Source organism: Sinocyclocheilus grahami, unplaced genomic scaffold (genome assembly GCF_001515645.1).
Source record: "Sinocyclocheilus grahami isolate Dianchi unplaced genomic scaffold, SAMN03320097.WGS_v1.1 scaffold692.1, whole genome shotgun sequence".
NCBI lineage: Eukaryota > Metazoa > Chordata > Actinopteri > Cypriniformes > Cyprinidae > Sinocyclocheilus > Sinocyclocheilus grahami.
In genome coordinates this window covers 944,348-971,185 of record NW_015505871.1, presented here as the reverse complement: position 1 = coordinate 971,185, position 26,838 = coordinate 944,348, and the positions used below count along the sequence as shown (strand labels likewise).

At 36.1% G+C, this 26,838-nt stretch overlaps 2 protein-coding genes and 1 pseudogene across 2 annotated transcripts; 2 read left to right on the top strand and 1 right to left on the bottom strand.

The window, feature by feature from the left end:
* The window catches only part of LOC107559614 (FACT complex subunit SSRP1-like), a 28,723-nt pseudogene extending 27,848 nt beyond the window's left edge, over positions 1-875 (bottom strand).
* Positions 876-1,578: 703 nt separating this feature from the next.
* Positions 1,579-5,559, top strand: LOC107559586 (probable histone-lysine N-methyltransferase set-1). The gene is made up of 4 exons (XM_016243469.1): positions 1,579-2,239; positions 3,014-3,133; positions 3,710-3,851; positions 5,306-5,559. The coding sequence occupies exons 1-4, from the start codon at positions 2,185-2,187 to the stop codon at positions 5,532-5,534; spliced, it is 546 nt and encodes a 181-aa protein (XP_016098955.1). The 5' UTR covers positions 1,579-2,184; the 3' UTR covers positions 5,535-5,559.
* A 441-nt stretch (positions 5,560-6,000) lies between these two features.
* Positions 6,001-24,355, top strand: LOC107559613 (N-lysine methyltransferase SETD8-like). The gene is made up of 9 exons (XM_016243513.1): positions 6,001-6,336; positions 7,111-7,230; positions 7,807-7,948; positions 9,402-9,609; positions 10,313-10,394; positions 10,604-10,674; positions 12,639-12,714; positions 17,750-17,755; positions 24,276-24,355. Exons 1-9 carry the CDS (start codon positions 6,282-6,284, stop codon positions 24,296-24,298), a joined length of 783 nt encoding a protein of 260 aa, XP_016098999.1. The 5' UTR covers positions 6,001-6,281; the 3' UTR covers positions 24,299-24,355.
* The last annotated feature ends 2,483 nt before the right edge of the window (positions 24,356-26,838 follow it).

Here is a 26,838-nt window from a genome sequence, read left to right as displayed (position 1 = left end):
TAAATATTTTCTGTGAAATTCAGTAATTAAGTTAATTCTGTAGAAGTAGTTATACCGTTATAATCTTGCCAGCTGAAGAAAACAACAATAGAAACCCTCCCAAAACACAATAACAAATGTAATGGATTTCAGGTTATAATGGGAATTGTATTGGTTTGAATGTAAACTATAATGGTGTCTATTTGATGGATTGTATTGGTGGGATGTAATCTGGCAGATGGCAACCAATAGAACAACAGGAATTCCTATTGGAGTAATGCCCAGAACACAAAGGAATTGTGTAATGGTTTAATAGAAGCTATAAGAATATCTGTGATGGTTTCTATTGTTTTTGTCAGCAGGGTAATGATACCCATACTGTGCTGCACATTATTGATTTGAATGTAAACTATAATGGTGTCTATTTGATGGATTGTATTGGTGGGATGTAATCTAGCAGATGGCAACCAATAGAACAACAGTAATTCCTATTGGAGTAATGCCCAGAACACAAAGGAATTGTGTAATGGTTTAATAGAAGCTATAAGAATGTCTGTGATGGTTTCTATTGTTTTGAACAGCGGCTGTGTGCTTCCTAACTCACACAGACAGCACTTAAGTCATCGTGGGCTGTAAACATCGCAGTATAGAGTATGTTAGGGCTCGAAGAGCGAAGTAGAGACACCGCCGCTGAGATTCTTCATCCGGCTTCAGTTCACCTCAGCAGTAAACAATGCAAAGTTTTTCGGCACGCACTTACTTACTGGGTAAAGGAGGACTTTATAAACGTATAATAGTGTGTCCCGGTGGTGGAGATATTTGATGTGAACACACACCGATCGAGCTCTTCTATTCTCCGGCTTCCCGCGTCTAACTTCCGGGTTCTGACTACCGGAACCGGAAGGAGTGTTGAAGGGTCACGCGTTTCCATGACAACGCACTCAAGCGTTCCTTTTTTTGCGTTTCAATTACAATATATATATATATATATTTTTTTTTTTCAAATTTGTATTAATTTATTTAGACACACCAGAAAAACTAACTGAAAACAGAGTAAACAAATACCAGAATATGTTTTTTTGACCAGAACTGACAGCGTTTTCATTTGCTTTAATTGCTATTGCAGCTATCTATATTCCTTTAACTGAAAAAGCATTAAATTGCAATGTTTATTTCATTTATATTATATATTTATATTATATATATTATATATACATATTATTAGGTATAACGAAATAAAATCATTTTAACTCATATTAAAATATTCAAATGTTATTCTTAATATTAATGTAATGATATATCAAATAATTAAAAAAAACCTGAATATGAAAATAAAGTCTGTATTTATTGTCCCTCGTGTATGTGTTGTACTGTTTTCTGTGAGAAACGCATGTTGAAACCCACTGAAATATAAATAAAGTTACTACTGTTACATACTGTCTTTAACATTGTGCTACTACTGTGTTCATTTATAGTTCATTTCTAAATGCTGAATAGTTCTGGTGTTCTGTGATTTTTGTGTGTGTGTCAGTGAGTCTCTGTGTGTGTGTGTGTGTGTGTGTGTGTGTCAGTGAGTCTCTGTGTGTGTGTTCTTGAATATATGGTTTATGAGGACAAAATGTCAGGTTACTCACCAGCATTACAAGGACATTTGGTTTATAAGGACAATTCAGTGTCCTCGTAATTCTGGGAACGATTATGTTGTTTTTTGACTCCAAATAATGCCCCCTATTAAGTTTTTACATAAAAAAAGACCTTATATACCACAATGTGTAAGTGTATGAATTTGAAGCATGTCCCCTTTAACCACAATGCCATTTTACAACAATACAATCTCGCGGGAAATTTTACAACAATTCGCGGGAAATTAAAAAAAATGACGTTTTGAAGTGTATTATTTACAGTTAAATTGATGAATAAATATTAAAAATACTAATGTAATATTAACTGATGACATTTTAGATTTCGCTGCATAATACAGCGTGTCTGCCATAGCCTTACCTGAGGTCTAATTGGTCAGTTTTGAAAACTCCGTTCGTCGGGCTGGACCATTTTCTCCTACACAAGATCTTTTAAAATTAAAGAGTCAAATTTAAAAAAGAATAAAACTATAAATTAAAAGTGATTACAGGTTGCGTGCTTTTTTCTTCATTGTGATTGACAACACTACCGACCAATGAAAATGCGGAGGAGGGTTGCTCTGGGATGCCAATCATCTTTTCCCCGCGAAGATATGCAGACTGCGTCAGCGAAGTACGAAGTAAGTAATCTGTGCCTTTTAAAAAATACTTTCTGTATTTTAAAAACCTTAAAATTTATATCAGCTGTCTTACATCATTTTATGTCTCTGTAAATATCGTCTTTGTATTTTGAATACATTTAATCTACTACGTTTTGTAAACCGAATAAATTAATTAAGTTCAGCATTAACTTACCTCAGTTTGAAACTCATACGACCAAATATTAGCTATTTAGCTAATTTAGAAACCACGACCGAGGGCTTAAATGTCTTGGGTCTACGTTTAAACCTATTTAGAAATATATGATGCTTCTGTATTAGGAATGTGTAATGTTCGAGACCGACCCCAAACTTCTGAAAGTAAGGTAACGTGCTCTGTGGTGCACAACACCGTTTTGACAAAAACTGTGTCGTTGTTGTTTTATTCAGGTAAAAATACTCTTGGTAATATTACAGCAACCATTTCGTCAAGTACAAGACGAAATGAATCTGTCTTAGAATCTGAAACGTGGATGCCTGATTAACTGACGCGTCGCCATTCTGAGGCGATTCTTTCCATTGCTTCAGTTCAATCGGTATTGTCCTTAATCTGTCTGAACTGCACGTTTTCGTTCTGATTTCTCTCTTTTGTGGGAATATATCGTTCAGACAGCGTTTTTTATCATAGAAACATTATCCCTAAGACTAACCAAGTAACGTTACATTCTTTAAACTTCAACAACTTGATAATCACACAATATTGCTGATCGAAAGTGCTTTCTTCCTACAACTGACCATCACGCTTGTGAATTCCAGTGCTCACCAGAGAGAGCTGCAGAGGCAGGGGGCTTACCCCTCTTCAGGATGCTGAAAGACACATTCATCTAGGAAGAGATAAAGACACAGTTCTTTCCAAATATATTGATGAAACTAAAGGTAAGTTTGCCACTTATATGTAATGCTTAGAAGAATAATGTAATCTGTATATTAATGTTTTATTAATTTATGTATAGTAGTAGTATCAAAAATAATTTCAGCCCTGGCAAAGTTCATATTATGGCATTTAGATTGTGCCATTTGTTTTTACTTATGTATTAATGAAGTATAACCTTGCTGGCAGTGTCTGTATAAAAAGCTTCATTGCCAGGCATTATGTCTGGTGCAATAAAGTATGATCTCTTGCAATGCCAGATTTATAACATAAAGGTGAAGGGCTCGACATTAATGCTTGCCCACTTGTCTGGGACAGGTGAATTTTTTTGAAGGGGCTAGCCTATTGAAATAATTTACAAGTTGCCTGACTAATATATTAATAACAAACAAACAAAAAAAATGCATGCACTTTGGGTGTGGGTGCACAGAAAAAGGTCTGTAAGAGAGCGTGCGAGCACTGTATTTAGTTCTAACCCTTTAAGCCTTGTAAAGCCATTCTTCATAGTATTTTTTCCATGGTTAATTGGTTGCTAGCCGTAGTGTTTTATCAACCTTTTTTTATTTTTATTTTTTAAACAGGACGTGGTGTTTTTGCAAAAGATTTCATTGGGAAGGGATCCTTCATAATCGAGTACCACGGAGCTCTGCATGAAGAAAACGAGTTTAATAAAATCTCAAATCCATACACGTATTATTTTAAACATAATGGAAAAGATTATTGGTAAGTACAATATACTTGAAGTGCATCTAGATATGACAGACAAAATCAAATTTCATTAATTTATTTAATGAACTATGTGGGTTATTGTTGTCAAAAGTACTGCTACTTTGGTACCTATTCGATACTAAGAGCTTTCAAATGGTCCTATGTGTATTTCTATTTACAAAATGTTTTTGCAGCGTTGAGCATTGTAGCCAACCACAGACATTTTTGCTGATCACCTAAATGCAATGGCTAATCAGAGGCAATTAAGTTTGTCCGAACCCATTTATTAGGGCTGTGATGGTCGCCGTGACAACCGCGTCACCACCACGGTTGTCTACTGCCACTGGCGGTAGTGCATGTGACGTCACGTACTCTATAGCAAGCATAATACGAAGTTTTGTATGCAAGTGTAATAACAGTAATAGTTGCAAATTGTTTTATTTAGACTATAAGCCTATGGTAATTCACAAATTACCTCAAATGCCATACACAGCGTTTCCTTTAGATTGGCAGGTTTGAGCGCAGGAAAATACAGTTTATGCATTCAGCAAATACATTTTGTGTTGGGCGTTGGATCTTGTTGGGAAACCAAATACTACATCACCGATCTGGAGCCATCTCCATTCATGTCACCCATCCGCGTTTGGACAAGTGTCTTCCAAGTTCCCATGATCGCAAACGCCTGGCTGGTCAGGTTTGGTGAGGCTTTCTCCAAACTGGCCAAATACAAACGAGACAGCGATAAATGAAAGATGTTAACAAGAAATGTGGCAACGATTCTTATTTCAAAGAGAGCGCATGCAGACGAAGAGTTAAAGCACCCGCTTGCTTGGCGGCGGAAACAGTGAACCGTGTCTACACCGCCGCGTCACAACAGGTTTAGTCTGTCTAGTGTCTACACGGGACGTTTGTTAATAGATGATTGAGCCTCATTTATTACTATTTGTTTCAAAATTATATATTTATATATATATATATTTTTTTTTTATATAAATATATTATATATATTATTAAATACCGCGCCACCGGTGGTAGTTTGTCCATTACCACCGCGGTGGTAAAAATCTGCCACCGTCACAGCCCTACCATTTAATAATCCAGCTTTGATTATAAAGGAAGTGCTTTTGGTCTGTTTCTATATGTAACTTTTTTCTGTTTGGGTATTTAACCCATTCAAACCTATTCAAAATCTGATTTGTCAGAGTAGATATGTGCATTATGTCTGCAGTGTAAGTGCAAAAGACTTGTTTTATTATCACTTGGTCTATTACCTGTAGTGTTTTTAATTTTATTTCTAACCTTCTGCTTGATCTTTTAAGAAATAAATAGCTACACACTGCATTAGTTAAGGTTAAAAGAATTGCAATAACATGCCAAAAATATATCACTGCAGTAAAGCCATTGCTTAGTATATGATGTGTGTAAATGTTATATAACTTTTTAAAGAAAAACTTTTTTTTTTTTTACAGCATCGATGCATCACATGATGATGGTTCACTGGGTAGACTAGTAAATGATGACAAGAAACCTAATGCGAAAATGTTGAAAATAGAGGTGAATGGCAATCCACACCTCTGTTTGTTCGCAATTAAAAATATTTCTGAAGGCCAAGAGATAACCTACGATTATGGAGGAGCTGACCTTCCTTGGCGTGTCAACAAAAGAACACATTCAAAGGTAATCAGGATCATTCTGTAATCTCTGTTAATATGAGATGCGCGTTTTAATGATCACAAATATGGTGTAATGCTTCTTAAAGGGGTCATATGATGCTGCTAAAAAGAACATTATTTTGTGTATTTGGTGTAATGAATGTGTTTATGCGGTTTAAAGTAAAAAAAACACATTATTTTCCACATACTGTACATTATTGTTTCTCCTCTATGCCCCGCCTTTCTGAAACGCGGCGATTTTTACAAAGCTCATCGTTCTAAAAAAGCGAGGTGTGCTGTGATTGGCCAGCTATCCAGTGCGTTGTGATTGGCCGAATACCTATGTGTGTGATAATAATATGTGTGACGGAAATGTTACACCCCTACCACATTGTGATGCCCTGTCAGGTCGGAGCGATGATTCAAAAACATTAAAACCCATTATAAACGAGGCATTCGTTGCATCCAGTGGGGACATAATTACTGATTATAATGACTTATACTATAAATATTAAAAATACTAATGTAATATTAACTGATGACATTTTAGATTTCGCTGCATAATACAGCGTGTCTGCCATAGCCTTACCTGAGGTCTAATTGGTCAGTTTTGAAAACTCCGTTCGTCGGGCTGGACCATTTTCTCCTACACAAGATCTTTTAAAATTAAAGAGTCAAATTTAAAAAAGAATAAAACTATAAATTAAAAGTGATTACAGGTTGCGTGCTTTTTTCTTCATTGTGATTGACAACACTACCGACCAATGAAAATGCGGAGGAGGGTTGCTCTGGGATGCCAATCATCTTTTCCCCGCGAAGATATGCAGACTGCGTCAGCGAAGTACGAAGTAAGTAATCTGTGCCTTTTAAAAAATACTTTCTGTATTTTAAAAACCTTAAAATTTATATCAGCTGTCTTACATCATTTTATGTCTCTGTAAATATCGTCTTTGTATTTTGAATACATTTAATCTACTACGTTTTGTAAACCGAATAAGTTAATTAAGTTCAGCATTAACTTACCTCAGTTTGAAACTCATACGACCAAATATTAGCTATTTAGCTAATTTAGAAACCACGACCGAGGGCTTAAATGTCTTGGGTCTACGTTTAAACCTATTTAGAAATATATGATGCTTCTGTATTAGGAATGTGTAATGTTCGAGACCGACCCCAAACTTCTGAAAGTAAGGTAACGTGCTCTGTGGTGCACAACACCGTTTTGACAAAAACTGTGTCGTTGTTGTTTTATTCAGGTAAAAATACTCTTGGTAATATTACAGCAACCATTTCGTCAAGTACAAGACGAAATGAATCTGTCTTAGAATCTGAAACGTGGATGCCTGATTAACTGACGCGTCGCCATTCTGAGGCGATTCTTTCCATTGCTTCAGTTCAATCGGTATTGTCCTTAATCTGTCTGAACTGCACGTTTTCGTTCTGATTTCTCTCTTTTGTGGGAATATATCGTTCAGACAGCGTTTTTTATCATAGAAACATTATCCCTAAGACTAACCAAGTAACGTTACATTCTTTAAACTTCAACAACTTGATAATCACACAATATTGCTGATCGAAAGTGCTTTCTTCCTACAACTGACCATCACGCTTGTGAATTCCAGTGCTCACCAGAGAGAGCTGCAGAGGCAGGGGGCTTACCCCTCTTCAGGATGCTGAAAGACACATTCATCTAGGAAGAGATAAAGACACAGTTCTTTCCAAATATATTGATGAAACTAAAGGTAAGTTTGCCACTTATATGTAATGCTTAGAAGAATAATGTAATCTGTATATTAATGTTTTATTAATTTATGTATAGTAGTAGTATCAAAAATAATTTCAGCCCTGGCAAAGTTCATATTATGGCATTTAGATTGTGCCATTTGTTTTTACTTATGTATTAATGAAGTATAACCTTGCTGGCAGTGTCTGTATAAAAAGCTTCATTGCCAGGCATTATGTCTGGTGCAATAAAGTATGATCTCTTGCAATGCCAGATTTATAACATAAAGGTGAAGGGCTCGACATTAATGCTTGCCCACTTGTCTGGGACAGGTGAATTTTTTTGAAGGGGCTAGCCTATTGAAATAATTTACAAGTTGCCTGACTAATATATTAATAACAAACAAACAAAAAAAATGCATGCACTTTGGGTGTGGGTGCACAGAAAAAGGTCTGTAAGAGAGCGTGCGAGCACTGTATTTAGTTCTAACCCTTTAAGCCTTGTAAAGCCATTCTTCATAGTATTTTTTCCATGGTTAATTGGTTGCTAGCCGTAGTGTTTTATCAACCTTTTTTTATTTTTATTTTTTAAACAGGACGTGGTGTTTTTGCAAAAGATTTCATTGGGAAGGGATCCTTCATAATCGAGTACCACGGAGCTCTGCATGAAGAAAACGAGTTTAATAAAATCTCAAATCCATACACGTATTATTTTAAACATAATGGAAAAGATTATTGGTAAGTACAATATACTTGAAGTGCATCTAGATATGACAGACAAAATCAAATTTCATTAATTTATTTAATGAACTATGTGGGTTATTGTTGTCAAAAGTACTGCTACTTTGGTACCTATTCGATACTAAGAGCTTTCAAATGGTCCTATGTGTATTTCTATTTACAAAATGTTTTTGCAGCGTTGAGCATTGTAGCCAACCACAGACATTTTTGCTGATCACCTAAATGCAATGGCTAATCAGAGGCAATTAAGTTTGTCCGAACCCATTTATTAGGGCTGTGATGGTCGCCGTGACAACCGCGTCACCACCACGGTTGTCTACTGCCACTGGCGGTAGTGCATGTGACGTCACGTACTCTATAGCAAGCATAATACGAAGTTTTGTATGCAAGTGTAATAACAGTAATAGTTGCAAATTGTTTTATTTAGACTATAAGCCTATGGTAATTCACAAATTACCTCAAATGCCATACACAGCGTTTCCTTTAGATTGGCAGGTTTGAGCGCAGGAAAATACAGTTTATGCATTCAGCAAATACATTTTGTGTTGGGCGTTGGATCTTGTTGGGAAACCAAATACTACATCACCGATCTGGAGCCATCTCCATTCATGTCACCCATCCGCGTTTGGACAAGTGTCTTCCAAGTTCCCATGATCGCAAACGCCTGGCTGGTCAGGTTTGGTGAGGCTTTCTCCAAACTGGCCAAATACAAACGAGACAGCGATAAATGAAAGATGTTAACAAGAAATGTGGCAACGATTCTTATTTCAAAGAGAGCGCATGCAGACGAAGAGTTAAAGCACCCGCTTGCTTGGCGGCGGAACAGTGAACCGTGTCTACACCGCCGCGTCACAACAGGTTTAGTCTGTCTAGTGTCTACACGGGACGTTTGTTAATAGATGATTGAGCCTCATTTATTACTATTTGTTTCAAAATTATATATTTATATATATATATATTTTTTTTTTATATAAATATATTATATATATTATTAAATACCGCGCCACCGGTGGTAGTTTGTCCATTACCACCGCGGTGGTAAAAATCTGCCACCGTCACAGCCCTACCATTTAATAATCCAGCTTTGATTATAAAGGAAGTGCTTTTGGTCTGTTTCTATATGTAACTTTTTTCTGTTTGGGTATTTAACCCATTCAAACCTATTCAAAATCTGATTTGTCAGAGTAGATATGTGCATTATGTCTGCAGTGTAAGTGCAAAAGACTTGTTTTATTATCACTTGGTCTATTACCTGTAGTGTTTTTAATTTTATTTCTAACCTTCTGCTTGATCTTTTAAGAAATAAATAGCTACACACTGCATTAGTTAAGGTTAAAAGAATTGCAATAACATGCCAAAAATATATCACTGCAGTAAAGCCATTGCTTAGTATATGATGTGTGTAAATGTTATATAACTTTTTAAAGAAAAACTTTTTTTTTTTTTACAGCATCGATGCATCACATGATGATGGTTCACTGGGTAGACTAGTAAATGATGACAAGAAACCTAATGCGAAAATGTTGAAAATAGAGGTGAATGGCAATCCACACCTCTGTTTGTTCGCAATTAAAAATATTTCTGAAGGCCAAGAGATAACCTACGATTATGGAGGAGCTGACCTTCCTTGGCGTGTCAACAAAAGAACACATTCAAAGGTAATCAGGATCATACTGTAATCTCTGTTAATATGAGATGCGCGTTTTAATGATCACAAATATGGTGTAATGCTTCTTAAAGGGGTCATATGATGCTGCTAAAAAGAACATTATTTTGTGTATTTGGTGTAATGAATGTGTTTATGCGGTTTAAAGTAAAAAAAACACATTATTTTCCACATACTGTACATTATTGTTTCTCCTCTATGCCCCGCCTTTCTGAAACGCGGCGATTTTTACAAAGCTCATCGTTCTAAAAAAGCGAGGTGTGCTGTGATTGGCCAGCTATCCAGTGCGTTGTGATTGGCCGAATACCTATGTGTGTGATAATAATATGTGTGACGGAAATGTTACACCCCTACCACATTGTGATGCCCTGTCAGGTCGGAGCGATGATTCAAAAACATTAAAACCCATTATAAACGAGGCATTCGTTGCATCCAGTGGGGACATAATTACTGATTATAATGACTTATACTCATAGCTACTAGTTCATAAATCTGTGCATCATATTTGTGTAAATTCAATCATGGTTAACAAGGACGTGGTTTGGTATAGCAGGACCTGTGTATGTAGTCTCATAGCTACTACTGGTTCATAACTCTGTGCATCATATTTGTGTAAATTCAATCATGATTTCTTAAAACAAAGACATTGCCATACGTTAAGGCATTATGTGTTAAAAACATGCTTTTTCTTATAGAATGTAACTGTAGAAGCCAATGACGAAACAAAGAGTGCTCAACGGCAAAGTGACCTGGACGACCAGGAAATGGAGGCATCAGGTAACAACACCACTTTTTGTGTTTTTCCTCACGTAGGGTTGCAGCCCTTTCTTAAATTAGGCCAATTAAAGTTAGTTTTTTCACCCGGTGACTGGCTTTACAATTGTATGTTAAAAAGACTGTAGTTCTGGGTCAGATGCTAAGTCTTCTGTGTTTTCTTTGAATCAAAAATGATAATGCATGCATCTCCTCTCCTGTCTTCCACTTAGTCAACTCCTCAAGCCACCAGACCTGCCAAGTCACCTCAGCAGATGACTTAATTCCAACTAAAAGCTGCAAGGTAAGCTAATAGCTCCGCTTTTAGACTTTCAAACACATTCTCAGTTGTATTTGCTGGTGATTTTGTGAGTACGCAGGAGTTCATGGCCAGCTAGAACACAGTACTCGTGCACTGTGTGAGAGGCGCTGCTTTGTTGTCTGCGTTCAGAAAACCAGACCGAATTGAGTTCTCTTTTGCATCGTCAAATTGATCCATTTGTCTGCTCTTCTTTTACTTCCAGATATTGACATTTTTTTACATTTTATGAGACATGCAGCAAGTGTATGCTAGCTTATGTCCTGCCCGGATAGATCAGTAGGCTATGATACAGTTCAAATATACGCATCTAACCTCCTAACCATGCAGCAGATTCGTTCTGAATCTCTTTCCAAATCGTCCCTCCCTAACATTTTCATCTCATTTTTATTAGTTGGCGAAAATGTCAATAGATTTTCATCATAGTTTTTGTCATTCAAAACGAGTTTTTGTTTTGTTATCGTCTCGTTTTCATCGGTGAAAAAGTGTTGTTGATGAAAATTGACAAATTATTATATAATGTATTATATAATGAGTACTGAACAAAGACTAAAGTAGTGCTTAACTATTTTAAAAAAAGCAGTACTGAACCATACTTTGTAAATTAATGAAAATATTAATATTAAGGCAGCGGCTATTTGCACTTAGTGTAAATAGCATATTTTCTTAGTGATAGATTCTATTTACACTAAGTGAAAATAGCAGTATTTTTAGCGATATGCTATTTACACTAAGTGCAAATAGCTATAGATTCTATTTACACTGTTTTAAAATAGCAGGATTTTGCGGGCTATTTGCAATAAGTGTAAGACACTCCGTTAATATTAATTATATGTTGATCATTAAATTTAGTTTGTAGTTCATTATCTAATGCTAATAGAAGCAACTTTAAAATTTAAAAATTTGTTAGTAAATGTTGAAATTAACACACTTTAACAATGAACAATACTACCGCTTTTATCAACCTTAGTTAATGTTACAAATGAAGTCTTATTGGAAAGTGTTACCATTTCATATCATGCTTTAAAGTCCCCCTGTAGTGAAAATCAAGTTAGTTTTTTTTTTTTTTTTTGTCTGTGGTATTTTTAATATGCTTTTAGACAAACCATGTGCCAGTGCATTAATCAACACCATTGCTGAGTATTTTCACCTCAAAACTGTAGTTTCCCAAAGGCTGCCTCAGAAATGCGGTTTGAAATAGCTCTTTTTTGCTATGTCACAAACTTCAATAACCAATCACATCAATGGATAGATTCCTATCATTAGCATGCAAAATATACCAATAGGATTACCAGCACAAAACCAAAAATTAAATAGAGAAAAACCGCTAACTTGAATAATAACGAGCGGCAACAGTGTAAAAGTAGCACAGGGTGCCAGACCCACCTCTCCCGCACTGGAATCTGCACTTCACACGCATTGCTCACGGGCGCCAATTGGAATCACAAACTAGGCTGCATTTGAGTCTTCAAGGCATTTTGAGGACACAGCATCGTCCAAGTAACACTAACAAATGTTACAGTATCCACTGTAGTTGTCTGCTAGTAAAAACATAGTTTTATCAGTCATTATCCGTGTATCGCCATTATATCGCATTTACTACAGTTCAGTTAGTTAGTGGATCAGGAGGCTCTGGCTGGTGTGACTGAGTGGAAGCGGGGCTAATGTTCAGACCAATCAACTGTGTAGGTGTTTTCGAATTCTTTTGAATAGCTCTCGCAGTGGGTGCTTTGATGACGAACACACCTAATGAAATGTAAGATGACGTACATGAGGCATGAGCGTTAATTTCATTACAAATTTAAACAATTTTTTTCCATAACTAAGAGGTCTGAAGGTGCAGCTATTTTATTTAAGCTGGTCTGAGTATTATTATATTAGATTATTTTTGTGTATGCAACATCAAAGATTGCCATTCTTTAAGGTATTCTGTATATTTTTTTTTACAGAAAGCTATGTTTGAAGCCAGTGAGCAAGCAAAGGGTGCACAAAGGCAAGGTGAAATGGAGACACCAGTAGTTTCAGGTAAGGCCTCCTTAATAAATCATTTAAATTCGGATGGCAGTTTGTTCATGTATTTCTATGTCTTTGGAAGGCTTTTGTCTTTCAAACACATTAAAACGCGCAAATTCACTAACTTTTTTGTAAACTGATTCGCTTTCACCTAATATGGTTTTAATAAATATATATTTTAATAATTAAGTATCACATTTGCATGCTCGTTGGTTATGGTCACATGACATGCAGGTAAACAAATTATTAATTTTTTTTTTAAATATGTGTTTTATTTTGAATGATTTTATATTGTAATTGAATATTTTTTATTATTTAATTAATTATTCGTTTTTCATTAAACTCATAAACCTCCTGCAGTTCCTTCACAAACACCAGTTTGGGAAACCTTGACATAATATAATGTTCAATGCACTTCATGTTGTTAATTACAACAAATGGAATATATTTTCTTACTCTTTGTATTTTCATATCAATATGATACAAGATCATACTATTTAAAGCAATTTGATGAACGAGTTAGGTCAAAAGTAATCTAAAAATAATCAAAAAGTAGTCTGATTATATTACCTAAAATGTGTAATGTAATGGATTACGTTACTAACTACAATTTTTATCATGTAATTTGGAATCCGTAACGCATTACAATTTGTAAGTAATCTACCCAGCTCTGACCATTGTTGTGGTTTGCGTCTTGCTTCAGTAGTCCTAAGACGCAGAGTTGGCACACAGTGCACAATCGTTCCAGAAACTGTATAAAACAAAGTGGTCAGAATGTATATCTCACACAGCATTATGCACCATCAGTGACGCAAAATACAACAAGCCCACCAAATTGCCACTCACTCAAGACATCGAAAAGCTTAACAGCTATCTACAAAGAAGTGCAGAATCAGCCTTCCAGGAACTTGGCCAAAAGACATCAGAGCACAACTATACATGTCTCGCGAAGCTAACACTGACCAGGATAATCCTTTTTAATAGAAGACGTGCTGGAGAGGTCTCCAAGATGCCTCTAAAAAATTTCCTTCAAAGAGACGAGTCGTATGCTTTTGAGGAGCTGGGACTTTCAGCATATGAGAAGCGATTGTGCAAATATTTCAGAAGAGTTGAGCTGAAAGGAAAGCGAGGACGAAAAGTTGCTGTTCTGCTTACACCGGACATCACTAAAGCTCTGGAACTGCTTGCTGAGAAGCGGAAAGAATGTGGTGTTCCACACGATAATGAATTCCTCTTTGCAATACCAAAGTGCACTAGCTATTACAGAGGTCATGACTGTCTTAAAAGATTTGCTGCTGAGTGTGGAGCAACTCATCCAGAGTACCTAAGATCCACACAACTGAGGAAACAAGTGGCAACGACTTCCCAAATTCTGAATCTAAAAAATAATGAAATGGACCAACTAGCAGACTTTTTAGGCCACAATATTAATGTGCATCGTGAATATTATAGATTACCTGATGCAACAGTTCAGGTGGCCAAAATTTCGAAACTGCTTCTAGCCCTTGAACAGGGTAAACTGCCTGAACTAAGAGGAAAAACTCTTGATGAAATCAGAGGTATAGTTGTAATTAATAGTATAATATAAATTTAATAAATAAACATTTGTTTAATCAAAGTTTTTTTTATTTTTATAAATTGAGTAGTTACTAAAATGGAATAATTGAAGTTAAACATACTATGCCATTGTGTGTTTTGTAAGATTTTACAGATGAGGATGACGATCAGGATGTTGACAGTGATGAAGACACCAATGGAGCCAGACCTCTGGAGCTTAACTCAGAGTCTAATGGTATGTTTTTAAATATTTGGGAAAAAATTAGTTCTGGGCAACAATTAATCGCGATTAATCACATCCAAAATAAAAGTTTTGGTGTGCATAATATATGTGTGTGTACTGCGTATATTTATTATGTATATATAAATACACACACATGCATGTATATATTTAAGAAAATATGTTATGTTTGTATATTAAATGTATTTATATATATAATATAAATTATATGACTATAAATATATACATGTAAATACAAATATGTACTGCATGTGTGTGTCTTTATATATACATAATAAATATACGCAGAACACACACATATATTATGCACACCAAAACTTTTATTTTGGATGCGATTAATCGTGATTAATCGTTGCCCAGCACTAGTAAAAATGTATGTTTATTAATTTCACTTCATTTTAGAATACAAATATTTTTGCATTATTGATATTTGAAAAATTAATTGACAAAGCAGACTAAATATTTGGACATTGTTGTTGATGAATTGATGCAGATTACAGTTTACATTTGAATTTATTCATTTAGCAAATGCTTTTATCCAAAGCAACTTAAAAACAAAGAACATCAGAAACCATTTATCATAAGATCCAACAATAATCATAGTACTGTTAGTTTTTTTGTATTTGATTGAGCAGTCATTAGGTGGCTGATCAGCAACATCAGCATTTTGGCCCAAACATAGCTTGAAATACTGTCTGTATGAGTAATCTGTATATAGCAAGACAGGGGTTTTCAAAATGTAAATGAGGGAGTGCCAGAGTACATCAGGGGAGGCACAGAGTAGGGCGGGATTCGCGCAGAGAAGAGCGAGTATGAGAAGCATTCACAGACACAGGCTGTGTGTGCGCTCTTCTGAATTAGGAATAGCCAACATGCATTTGAACTTATTTTAAATTTATTTCAAATTAATCTGTTGGGGAGATAAAATGTGTAAGATCAACAAGAACATCTAAGAATGTATCTTTTATTCTCCAGTACTGAAAACAGAACCGATAAGGGAGCTCTTGATATGCGCTGTGACGCAGCTCTTGCAAATTACATTTTTTGTTTGTTGTCTGTCATTTCGAAGCTTAAGTTGCATACGGTTTTCTTTAGTTTTAATTTGCCTAACTATCGATCTGACCCAGTAGACGCCATAATCCCACTCTGTCTCTCTCCCGTCCCGCTTTCTGTTTTTTTATATTTTTTTTATTTTTAATGGTGGGTGTTTACGCAGTTGGCTAGAGCAGTGCTGATTGGGGAGAACAGAGGTGCGCTCACTCTTGCCCAGGGCAAGTAAGACTGCAACTCAAGGCTGGCAGTCATGCATATGCTCTGGAACAGAGTAATATCGCGTACACATCGCAGGCTTTGTGATTAGGAAATCGCAACGTCTCAAATTTCGATTAATCGCACAGCCCTAGCGTGGGCTCTTGGGCTTGTTAAAGACCAGTCATACTGTTGCATTCTGAGAGATTAAATAAAATGATAGTAATAAAATAAAAAAAAGATTGCAATTGACGTCACTTGCGAAAGTGCAGTTGTTCGTGAGTGCAAGTCAGAGAATGCAAGTCTGAAAAAGCAAGTGCATGTCTGCAGCCAGACCTTATTGGGGGTATGCGTTTAGAAAAAGCGCATGTCAGAACAGTACGCAAATATAATGCTTAACTGGCAAGATTTTAAAGCACATGCAAATAATGTAGTTTTGTGATTGTGAATAAGTGCAGTGTCCCGTAAGTGTAACTCTACCGCTGAGTTAACATTTGATGTGAATGTTTGTCCCGTTGTAATTGTACTAGAAAACAGCACTTTATTGTATTTATCTGCTGTAAGTATGCCTAGTGTTTTTTTGTTTTGATGAAACTGAGTTTTGAGAGGCAAACAAAATATGATAGTGCTTAATTGTTAATATGTCATGAAATTTGGAAAAATGAGTTTAAAAATGTTTTTATACCCTTTGTAGCTCAAAATGCAGATCAAGTCAGCAGAACAGCTACTTCATATTCTGAAGTTAAAGGTACGACTGCTTTTGTTCAAACTTGGCATTGATCACTTTTTCTGCATATGCTGGATTTAACTATGTTGTATGTTTATGTTAACTAACTGTATTTTTTTTATAGAGCTTGACAAACAAAAGAAAAAAAGGACATATGTGAAAAGACCATGGGCCACATCAGAGGTCAAAGCGGTCATGAAGCACTTTGGGGAGCACATCAGTAAAGGAAAGCTGGCAACTTTACCAGAATGTGAAACTTGCAAAAAGGCAGAGCACCCCATTCTTGATTCTCGAACAACACAAAACATAAGAGACTTTGTTCGGAACAAGGGCATAGCTCACAAGAGACAGTTGTGTTTTTAAATTTTATTCTATCTTTTCTATCCTCTTTCACACAATTTGACTGGCACAATCAAATCAAACTTCTGTCTTGTTTGGACATTTTAACTATTGCTATATGCAGTTGTTGTGCCCTTTTTTTTTTTAAACCAAAGATTCCGCAGTGTATGGCACACTTAAAGGGATAGTTCACCCAAAAATGAAAATTACATAATTTACTTGCCCTCAAGTTGTTCCAAACCTGTGGGAGTTTCTTTCTTCTGTTGAACACAAAAAATATATTTTAAAGATTGTGGGTAACCAGTTTCTGGTCCCCATTGTGAGAACGCAGAGCACCCCATTCTTGATTCTCAAACAATTCAAAACATAAGAGACTTTATGGAAGTCAAAGGGGACCAGAAACCATTAGGTTACCCATGTTCTTCAGAAGATCTTTTTGTGTTTAGCAGAAGAAAGAAACTCCTGCAGGTTTGGAACAACTTGTGGGTAAGTAAATGATGACGACATCTTCATTTTTGGGTGAACTATCCCTTTAATGAACGTGTCTGGATATATTCTAAAGCAACTTCAAATTAAAAAAAAGTTACCCTAGTTTGCATATTGTTCCTGGTAAGCCAGTGCTGTCAGTTCAGCTGTCAAACAATAGCATACTTGTTTATATTTTCACTTTGAGTTCACTCGAAGTCTTGAGTGTTTTGGATTCATTCTAGTGTTAAGTAAATCATATTGTGCAGTGTTTTAAAGTAGTGTTTTTAACAGATTGTTTGGTAGTCATTTAAAATGATATGAGATAACCAAAGGTTCCGTAGTGTATGGCACACTTAAAGGGATAGTTCAACCAAAAATGAAAATTCTGTCATCATTTATTTACCCTCAAGTTGTTCTAAACCTGTAGGAGTTTCTTTGATCTGTAGAACACAAACGACCTTTTAAAGATTGTAGTTAACCAAACCGTTTCTGGTGCCCATTGTGAGACTTACAAGAATGCAGAGCACCCTAGTCTAGATTCTCAAATAATCCAAAACAAAAGAGACTTTATGGAAGTCAATGGGGACCAGAAACTGTTTGGTTAACCACGTTCTTCAAAAGATCTTTTTTGTGTTTGGAAGAACTTGAGAGTGAGTAAATGATGACAGAATTTTCCTTTTGTGTTGAAGTATCCCTTTAAATAATGTGTCTGTACATATTCTAAAGCAACTTAAAAAAAAGGTTACCCTAGTTTGCTTATTCTTCCTGGCAAGCCAATGCTGTCAGTTCAGCTGTCAGTCAACAGTATTACTTGTTTATATTTTAATTTCATGAGTTCACCTAAGTCTATAAGTCTTTTGGATTTATTCTAGTGTTAAGTAAATCATATTTTGATTGCAGTGTTTTAAAGCACCGTGTTTTTAACAGACTGTTTGATAGTCATTTTAAATGACATGAGTTAATCAAAGGTTCTGTAATGAATGGCATACTTGATGAAAAGGGAGGATTTAGAAGTTCTGTGGTAAAATAATAATTTTAATAGATTTCAAATAATTCATAAATTATTTTAAAATAACAACAAACATAATAAAATGCTTACTAAAAATGAAATATGTTTTGTTTACCTGCATGTCATGTGACCATTCACCAACACCAGAGAACCGTGAAGATGTAAATGTGATACTTATTTATTAAAATATTTAATTTAAAATCTTAGGGGTACTTCAAGTATTTATAAGAGGTTCGGCTGACAAAAAAGTTTTACATGTAAATAAGAAATAGTGTGGAATTGTGCATTTAATGTGTTTGAAAGACAAAAGCCTTCCAAAGCGGTTAACCTCTTGAGTGATAATGCAAATAAAAATGTATGTTCACTAGTAGCTGATGCAAAGTTGAAACACTTCTTAAACCTGAACTGATTTTTGTGTAAATCCAGTGCTCAAATGCTGTGGACTAGTGACCTTTGTGTGAACGTCCACAAAACTGGAAGACTTTCTGAGTGTATGTAAGCGTTAGGCTATTTTAGAAAGGAATATTTAAAAGATGAAAGAGAGGAATTAGGGAGAATCAATAAATTATGAATATATATATATATATATATATATATATATATACACACACACACACAGTTAAAGGTTAAATAACCTTTCTACACTGAAAAAAAATTATTAATTGAATTGAAAAAAAAAGTAAGGTAAGTGGTTGCAATTAATTTATTTGAGCTACATTTAAATAAACAAATGTAGTTGACTAACTCTCAACATATATCTTTTTTAAATAAATTGTTTGCAACCACTTACCTTAAAAAAATTAAGTATAATTTTATTCCAACCCGGTCTCATGAAAGTGCGTATAAATAGTACGCCAAATAAAAAGGAAAACTCGTGGTATTAAAACGCAAAAATTGACTTTGGCGTGCATATGATACGCATGTGTAGTATCATTTTATTCCAACCCGATCTCATGAAAGTGCGTATAAATAGTACGCCAAATAAAAAGGAAAACTCGTGGTATTAAAACGCAAAAATGGTCATTGGCGTGTATATGCTACGCGATGGGTAGGTTTAGGGTTGTGGGCTAGATGCGTATCATATGCACGCAAACACATGCGTATCATATGCACGCCAAAGTCAATTTTTGCGTTTTAATACCACGAGTTTTCCTTTTTATTTGGCGTACTATTTATACGCATTTTCATGAGACCGGGTTCTTTTTTTTCAGTGTACGCAAATTTTCCCATGTATACTAATTATTATTATTATTTAAAAAAACAAGTGGTAATACAGTCACATGGATGCTTGTCGAGCTGGAAGGTCCCAGTGTTAAACAGCAGAGGACGCCAGCATCACGACTCATCACATCCAACATCAGCTGACCGCAAATCAATCAATCAATCAAACATCACAGGCTCAGAAGAGTTATGCAATAATCCCAGTGTTAATCCTATCTTCTTTTAATGTCACGCGGTGAATGAAGCGCTTGTCCTCTCGTGACGCCTCTGAAATAAACCCACATCTCAGAAACACACAGGACGCAGAAACACACCAGTCTAAACACGGCCCGTTCTGAATCAATCACTCAATGCCAAATTATAATTGAGTCACCGAATGCGAGAGAAAAAATGCATGCAATTGGAGGAATAATGAAGTATCTGTCAGAAGTGTAATTCCTCCCAGCTTTGTGGTTTCGGAGTCTCGTGGCACTTCAGAGGAGATGAATCAACAGTGAATCACTGAAGAGGAGAGAAGGAGGAGGAGAGAGGGCATGTGCATAAAATCTCTTCAGATACCTGCATCTCAGAGCTCGGCAGCTGTCAGTCCCTTCACGAGCGCATTCAGTCTGACACACTTTATCTTATGCATTTCTTTACTTTTTTATTGTTAACTCCAGCTAAATATTTTTCCTCTATCTCTCTCTCTCTCTGTTGCTATATAGGCTATATATATATCACTCTCGTGTGTTGGGCTTTAGGCAATGCGAGTTTTTTGGAGAGTTTACTGAAGCACCGGACAGCGCAGGAAAATATTCGTTTTATTTCATCCAGAACTCTTTCAAAACCTCCTAAAAAGAATAAACGGATCCGAAGGGAAATCAGGGATTTGTGCCAATTAAAATGCATCGCATTGCATGGAAAGGTAAGTGATGAGCGGCTTTTCACGGTTAATGTTGATGCGTTGATTATTATTATTATTATTATCAAAAGATAATTATTAAATATATTTCTCCGAGTTTTTTCTCGGAGCTTTAATTTTTTTAACTTTTATTATTAGGCTATCACTAGGCCTACTGTTTGTGTGCGCATACATTTGTTTGCAAGGTGAAGATATAGTGATTCAACCATTAGTTCTCTTATGAATATCTGACCCTTCTGTTTCAGAAACTCTCTAACGCTGTCTATCAAAGATTGATTCTCTGAAAATCTGCTTCTTCTGCGTTTCAGAGGCCTATGACAGCAGTGCATTTCGTTAAAGTATTAATGACACACGTTTAGTTCAAATATAACTTTGCTTTGCATGTTAAATAATCGATTGGATTGTTGCCCTAAAAGTCCCCTCGATTGTTTTCATTTGCATTTGTTAAATCAGTCTATATTAATGCATTGGCGCGAGACTGATCACGTGTAATAAGATCAAATGAGTACTATTTAATGAGAAAAGCTATTGAGTTTATCCAGTTTCAATGGACATATTACATGACAAAGAAAAATTGTTAGTTGGATTATAGAAAAACAGAATGGGTTCTTTTCAAAATAAATGACTAAATTATTTAAAACAAACATGTGTTGTGTTAAAAGAAACATTCACACTAAAATATAAATGTATAACAAAGCCTTGTCCAACAAACAAAGCTTTTCCAAAAATATTAGCATCACAAACTGTGTCATTTCATACTAGTTTTTATTCAGGAGGGATGTTATTTTCTAAACCATAACTCTCACACAAACCTGTTTGATTTCAGAGAGCGATATATAATTAATAAGCCTTTCAAATAGAAGACTTTTCATTTTTTTATTCTTTCACTATATTTGTGGGGACATTTTCATAAATCTGCTCACATGTGCACAATACTAAGACGAGTTATGCTTCTATTCTTGTTGTTCACAGAGCAAACTCACCCCTGTCTTGTTAACCGACACTGATATGAGAAAGTACATGATTCAAGTTAGTCAGGGTCTAAACACACACACACACACACACACACACACACACACACACACACACACACACAGCACCTGTCTTCAGGGAGCCATGCATGTCTGTGAAAAGGAGGAAGAGTGTGTGACGAAATGATGCGATTTATGCCTGAACAAAGCAGCAGAGCAGTCTGTCACGCTCACACACACACACACACACACACACACACACACATTCTCTTTTCCCAGTTACAGTTCATTTTGTCCCACATGCATCTATCACAGCAATCATACACAGCCCAAACTGCCAAAAACACTCAAACTCACAGATGATTTCAGAAAAAAAGCCCCAAACCATTAACATGTCACAGCGCCCCGTGCATTTGCATTTTTATCCATGCAAAGATGCGAACAAGACAGTCAGTTTTGGGGAGGAGAGGGAGAGAGAGAGAGAGAGAGAGAGAGAGAGAGAGCATGTGTGTATAAGCGAGGTGGAGGGATGAAGAGCTTTAGGAAGTGCAGGGCTTAAGGAGAAAGAGAGAGATGGAGTGATGGAGGAAAGGAAAGAGGGTTAACGCAGCCCAGATTCCCTCTAAAAGAAAAAGGAGCGAGCGAGCACAGGGGAATGATATAAAATGAGTTGGTCACGGTTTGAACAGTTACACATGCTGTTTACATTTTTCCCAAATTAACATGGCCCCTCGCTTCACCAAGCCCCTTTCACTCTCCCACTTCTTTCTTTTTCTTTCTTTCTTTCTTTCTTTCTTTCTTTCTCAAGCTGTTCGAGTTCCAGATTTGATCTTCTAGATTGGACGTGCAGATAGTTGCTCTTCATTCTGTTGTATTTATTTTTATTTAAGAGCGGGTTTTGGACAACATTAAATGAGAAACTTGAGTCAGAGAGATGAGGGCATGGCGAGGGGGGAGGGAAGAGATAATAAAAAAAAGCACAAGTGAAAAAAGAAAGGTAATTACAGAGGTAGAGATATAGTGCATCAGAACTGAACAGAAAAAAAAACATGCAAAAAAAAAAAAAAGCATGAGGGAAAAAAACCATGGAGAATGTGAAGCCTTAAAACTAAAGGATTCAGGGTTTGGATCCCTAAAGAACCTTTCAGTGAACAGTTCATTTGTTTCTTCATTAGTGTGAAAACATTTGAATAATGGAAAGATTCCATCGTTTGTTAAAGGTTCTTCATGGAACTATTTATGCCAATAAAGAACCTTTCAGTCAACAGTTCTTAAAACAACCATTTTTCTTAGTGTAAAGAACATTTTAATAATCTAAAGAACATTTTTTTCTACTATGAACGATCTTTGTGTAATATAAATAATATTCTAAAAGGTTCATCCATCAATGTCAATAAAGAATCTTCATTTTGCCGAAGAACCATTTTTGGTTCCCTAAAGAACCTTTCAGTGAACAGTTCTTAAAATAATAATTATTATTTATTTTTTTTGTAATTTAATAATCTAAGGAAACTTTTTCCACTATTTATCCAGAATCTTTTGTGCAATTGAAAGATTCCATAATTTGTTAAATGTTCTTCATGGAACCATCGATAAAATAAAGAACCTTTCAGTGAATTTTCCTAAAAAGAAGAACATTTTAATAATCTAAATAACTTTTCCCACTATAAACTCTTAAAAATAAAGGTTCTTCATTGCCATTGATGGTTCCATGAGGAACCTTTAACATCCATGGAACCTTTCAATCGCACAAAAGGTTCTTTAAAGTGGGAAAAGTTCTTCAGATGATTAAAATGTAGAAAAACTGTTTGTTGAAAGGTTAATTCTTTAAGGAACCAACATGGTTATTCTATGGCATCGCCCCATTTTGAAACCTTTTTTAGGAGTTTAAAGATCCTTTTGTGCAATTGCACAGATTTCATGGATGTTAAAGGTTCTTCAAGGAACCATCGATGCCATTCATTTTTAAGAGGAAAGTTCAGGGGAAAGTGAGGATTTTTCTCCTGACGCAGGTTTTATTATCCATTCCTGCTTCGCTCTGAAGGACGACGTTTCAGGCCAACTTCCATCCATTTAAAATTCAAACTAAATATCCACAGGGAGTGTGTGTCGCCTTGTAGAGATCACGGAGAGCAAGTGTGTGAATGAGCGAGTGAAACGTGCTCTGATGCATGCATCTAGAAACAATCGCTGGATGTCAATCATGTATGTAAAATGCTAGTGGATGCATTTATATTCTAACATCCATCTAGTGCCCTGCATGTGTGTGTGTGTGTGTAGTCAGTGAAGGAATGCATGTTTGATTGAGTGCAGACTGCACATAAATCTCTACTTTAACTGTACACAGACACACAACATGACCCTGACCCCCTTCACAAACACACACACACACACACACACACGAGTGAAACGTGCTCTGATGCATGCATCTAGAAACAATCGCTGGATGTCAATCATGTATGTAAAATGCTAGTGGATGCATTTATATTCTAACATCCATCTAGTGCCCTGCATGTGTGTGTGTGTGTAGTCAGTGAAGGAATGCATGTTTGATTGAGTGCAGACTGCACATAAATCTCTACTTTAACTGTACACAGACACACAACATGACCCTGACCCCCTTCACAAACACACACACACACACACTCGCTCATGAATATGAACGACTAGACTCTTTGTGCACCGAACTGACCAGCCCATCATATGGACAATATAACTTTATATGATGTGATAGGAGGGAACATGTTTTATGATATTGCACCATAATGCTGAATTCTTGGTATTGTTGACTGGAGCCTCAGAGACTCGTCTGTTTAGTGTTAACACAGAGGCAACAAATCAGTCAGAAGATGGAAGGCGAGAGGCTACATGTGCATGTGTGTGAGACAGAGAGAAAGACAGCGCAACTGACTGATATACCGATTTGACATCATATCATTGCTGCCAGCTGCAGGAGACACACACACACACACACACACACATGCAGATCCGTCCTAATGAAAGCCGCTGTTATTCAATAAAGTCGGTTTCAGGGGTTATGTAAATATGCCAGTGCTCTGTTTTTGAGCTGTTGTGCTCACATCCAAATAAGCAACGAGAGAGAAGAACATTCTTCATGTGATTCTCGATAAGATCTACCATGCCATGAGAAAAACAGCAGTTCCCGAATCAACAGAGTTTAATTGTTTGTGTTTGCTAAGAAACACCACTGCTATCTTTGCTCGAGCTGATAGATAGTAACCTTAAGAAAATGTTGTAAATATAATGCCAAATCGTGCCGGTTGTTGTTGTTGAAGTTTTCTAAGCAATCAGAGTTACGATTTCTGCCTTTCCAAGTTCATCCAAATCAACATTTCCTTTAGAACATGTTTAGATAAAAGTGGTAACACTTTAGAATAAGGAACACTTATTCACTATTAACTACGCATTTTCCCTCATGCTTATTAATAGTTAGTAAGGTAGTTGTTAAGTTTAGGTATTGATTAGGGATGTAGAATAAGAGAAAGAAAGAAATCTCAAAGTCTCTCGAAACCAAGATATCAGAGCCTGTGATCAAAATTCAGAGATCTGAATACACTGCAAAAAAATGCTTTTCTTACCTAGGTTTTTCTGTCTTGTTTCCAGCCAAAATATTTAAAAATTCTTAAATCAAGAAGACTAATTATTGTCTTGTTTTCAGAAAGAACGTGTCAAAATTAAGTGAGTTTTTGCCTGAAACAAGCAAAATAATCTGCCAATGGGGTAAGCAAAATAATCTTGTTTTCTGTTTGAAATAATATTATATTGCTTTTTCTAAGCAAAACCTCACTTAATTTTGACTTGTTTTTTCTGAAAACAAGACAATAATTTGTACGTGTCCAGAAAATCCTTCTTGATTTAAGAATGTTTAGATATTTTGGCTGAAAACAAGACAAAAAAAAAACTAGGTAAGAAGAGCATTTTTTGCAGTGTAAGAAAATCAAATTTGTCAGAGGTCATAAATCAATGTTATTTTAAAGCTCTCAAACTCATGAAAAAATAAAAGTTTCAGTGCAGTGGATGCCATAAAAGAGCCGTTTTGGGTTCCTTTAAGAATTTTTCAGTGAGCAGTTCTTAAAAAGAATCATTTTAACAACCTAAAGAAACGTTTTTCCACTGTAATAAGCGTGTTTTGTGTTTGTTTGTTTTTTCACAGTTTTGTCCAAATCTAAAGATGTTAAGAGTTCTTTATGGAGCCATTGATGCCAATAAAGAACCTTTATTTTTATATTACACAATACCAGTTGTCTATTACTATTTCGCTTTGGAAATATAATAGCAGAAATATCTGACATGATCTTAATGCTTTAACGAAACGAAATACAGTCTTCTGAGCTCTGAAAGAGAAACCTTGGAGCAATAAAATGTTCCTCGGGGTGCTCTTATCCAGTTATTCATTGGAACAAAAGACAGTTCTAATACGAATAAGATGTCAGTCAATGTTTCTAAGACTTTAATGGAAGATTTCAGAATATTTGATGTTTTCAATAAGCCGGTTGCATTGGATCAGGATTTTGGATGCATCTGAGATGCACTGCTGAACTCTTCCACACCCTGCTACTGATCTAACTGAGACACTTGGATGATTACTGTGACCTTGGGTTGAGAAAAAGGTGTGTCGTCTTGAGTGTGAGTGTGTTTCAGGTATAGCGTTTTAGACGAGTGTTGCATGAGAATTCCTCGCTCTTGAAGAAGAATGAGTGCATTAGAGAGAGAAAAGAGAGGAACGGCGCTGAAAAGAAAAACTGGCGGGGCTAATCGAAGTTAATAAGCTGTTGTTATTTTGGCCGGGGGCAAAAAAGAGATAAACCACTTTAAAGAAGGGGAGGAAACTTAGGCGTGTGTGAGAAGATGAAAAACAACCTGGAAAACTTGACAGGGGGAATATGAGGGGAAGGAGAGAGAAACAATGTGTGACAGCGAGAGAGAAAAACCTGGGAGAAGAAAAGATTGAGAAAAAATGAACATGAGGTTCAAGAAGAGGAGACGAACAGAGATGAAAAGGAACAGCGGAGGGGAGGAGGCACACATATTTCACACCTGTTGAAAACACAATGCCTCAAACAAGTAATTACACATCTCTGCCATGTTCCTCTGAATGCTTGACACAAAAAAGAGAGAGAAGAGAGACATGATGTGAGATGTGTTTGTGCCGGATGACTCCCTGAGGCTCGCACACACTCATAATTGGAGCACTGCGTGACCCTTTCTGAAGTTCGGCAGTTCGTTCTCATTTGCTGCCATTTTCCCAGTGTGATTTCAGGTCTAAAAGGCTCTCTAGATGGGCACATTCACACACTCACGCTCAATACCCAATGTAGCAAATGCACTGGTCTGTGTACAGGCATGTATATACTCATAATCCAAAACAGAAACCTACACACACTCACACACACACACACACACTCACACACACACACACACACACACACACAC

Bases quoted from the DNA above. Each gene is read 5' to 3' on its own strand.
- LOC107559586 (XM_016243469.1), top strand. From the start codon at position 2,185: ATGCCAATCATCTTTTCCCCGCGAAGATATGCAGACTGCGTCAGCGAA. The intron at 2,240-3,013 runs GTAAGTAATCTG...TGTGAATTCCAG, and splicing joins CTGCGTCAGCGAAGTACGAA to TGCTCACCAGAGAGAGCTGC. The intron at 3,852-5,305 runs GTAAGTACAATA...TTTTTTTTACAG, and splicing joins CATAATGGAAAAGATTATTG to CATCGATGCATCACATGATG.
- LOC107559613 (XM_016243513.1), top strand. From the start codon at position 6,282: ATGCCAATCATCTTTTCCCCGCGAAGATATGCAGACTGCGTCAGCGAA. The intron at 9,610-10,312 runs GTAATCAGGATC...TTTTTCTTATAG, and splicing joins ACAAAAGAACACATTCAAAG to AATGTAACTGTAGAAGCCAA. The intron at 10,675-12,638 runs GTAAGCTAATAG...TTTTTTTTACAG, and splicing joins TTCCAACTAAAAGCTGCAAG to AAAGCTATGTTTGAAGCCAG.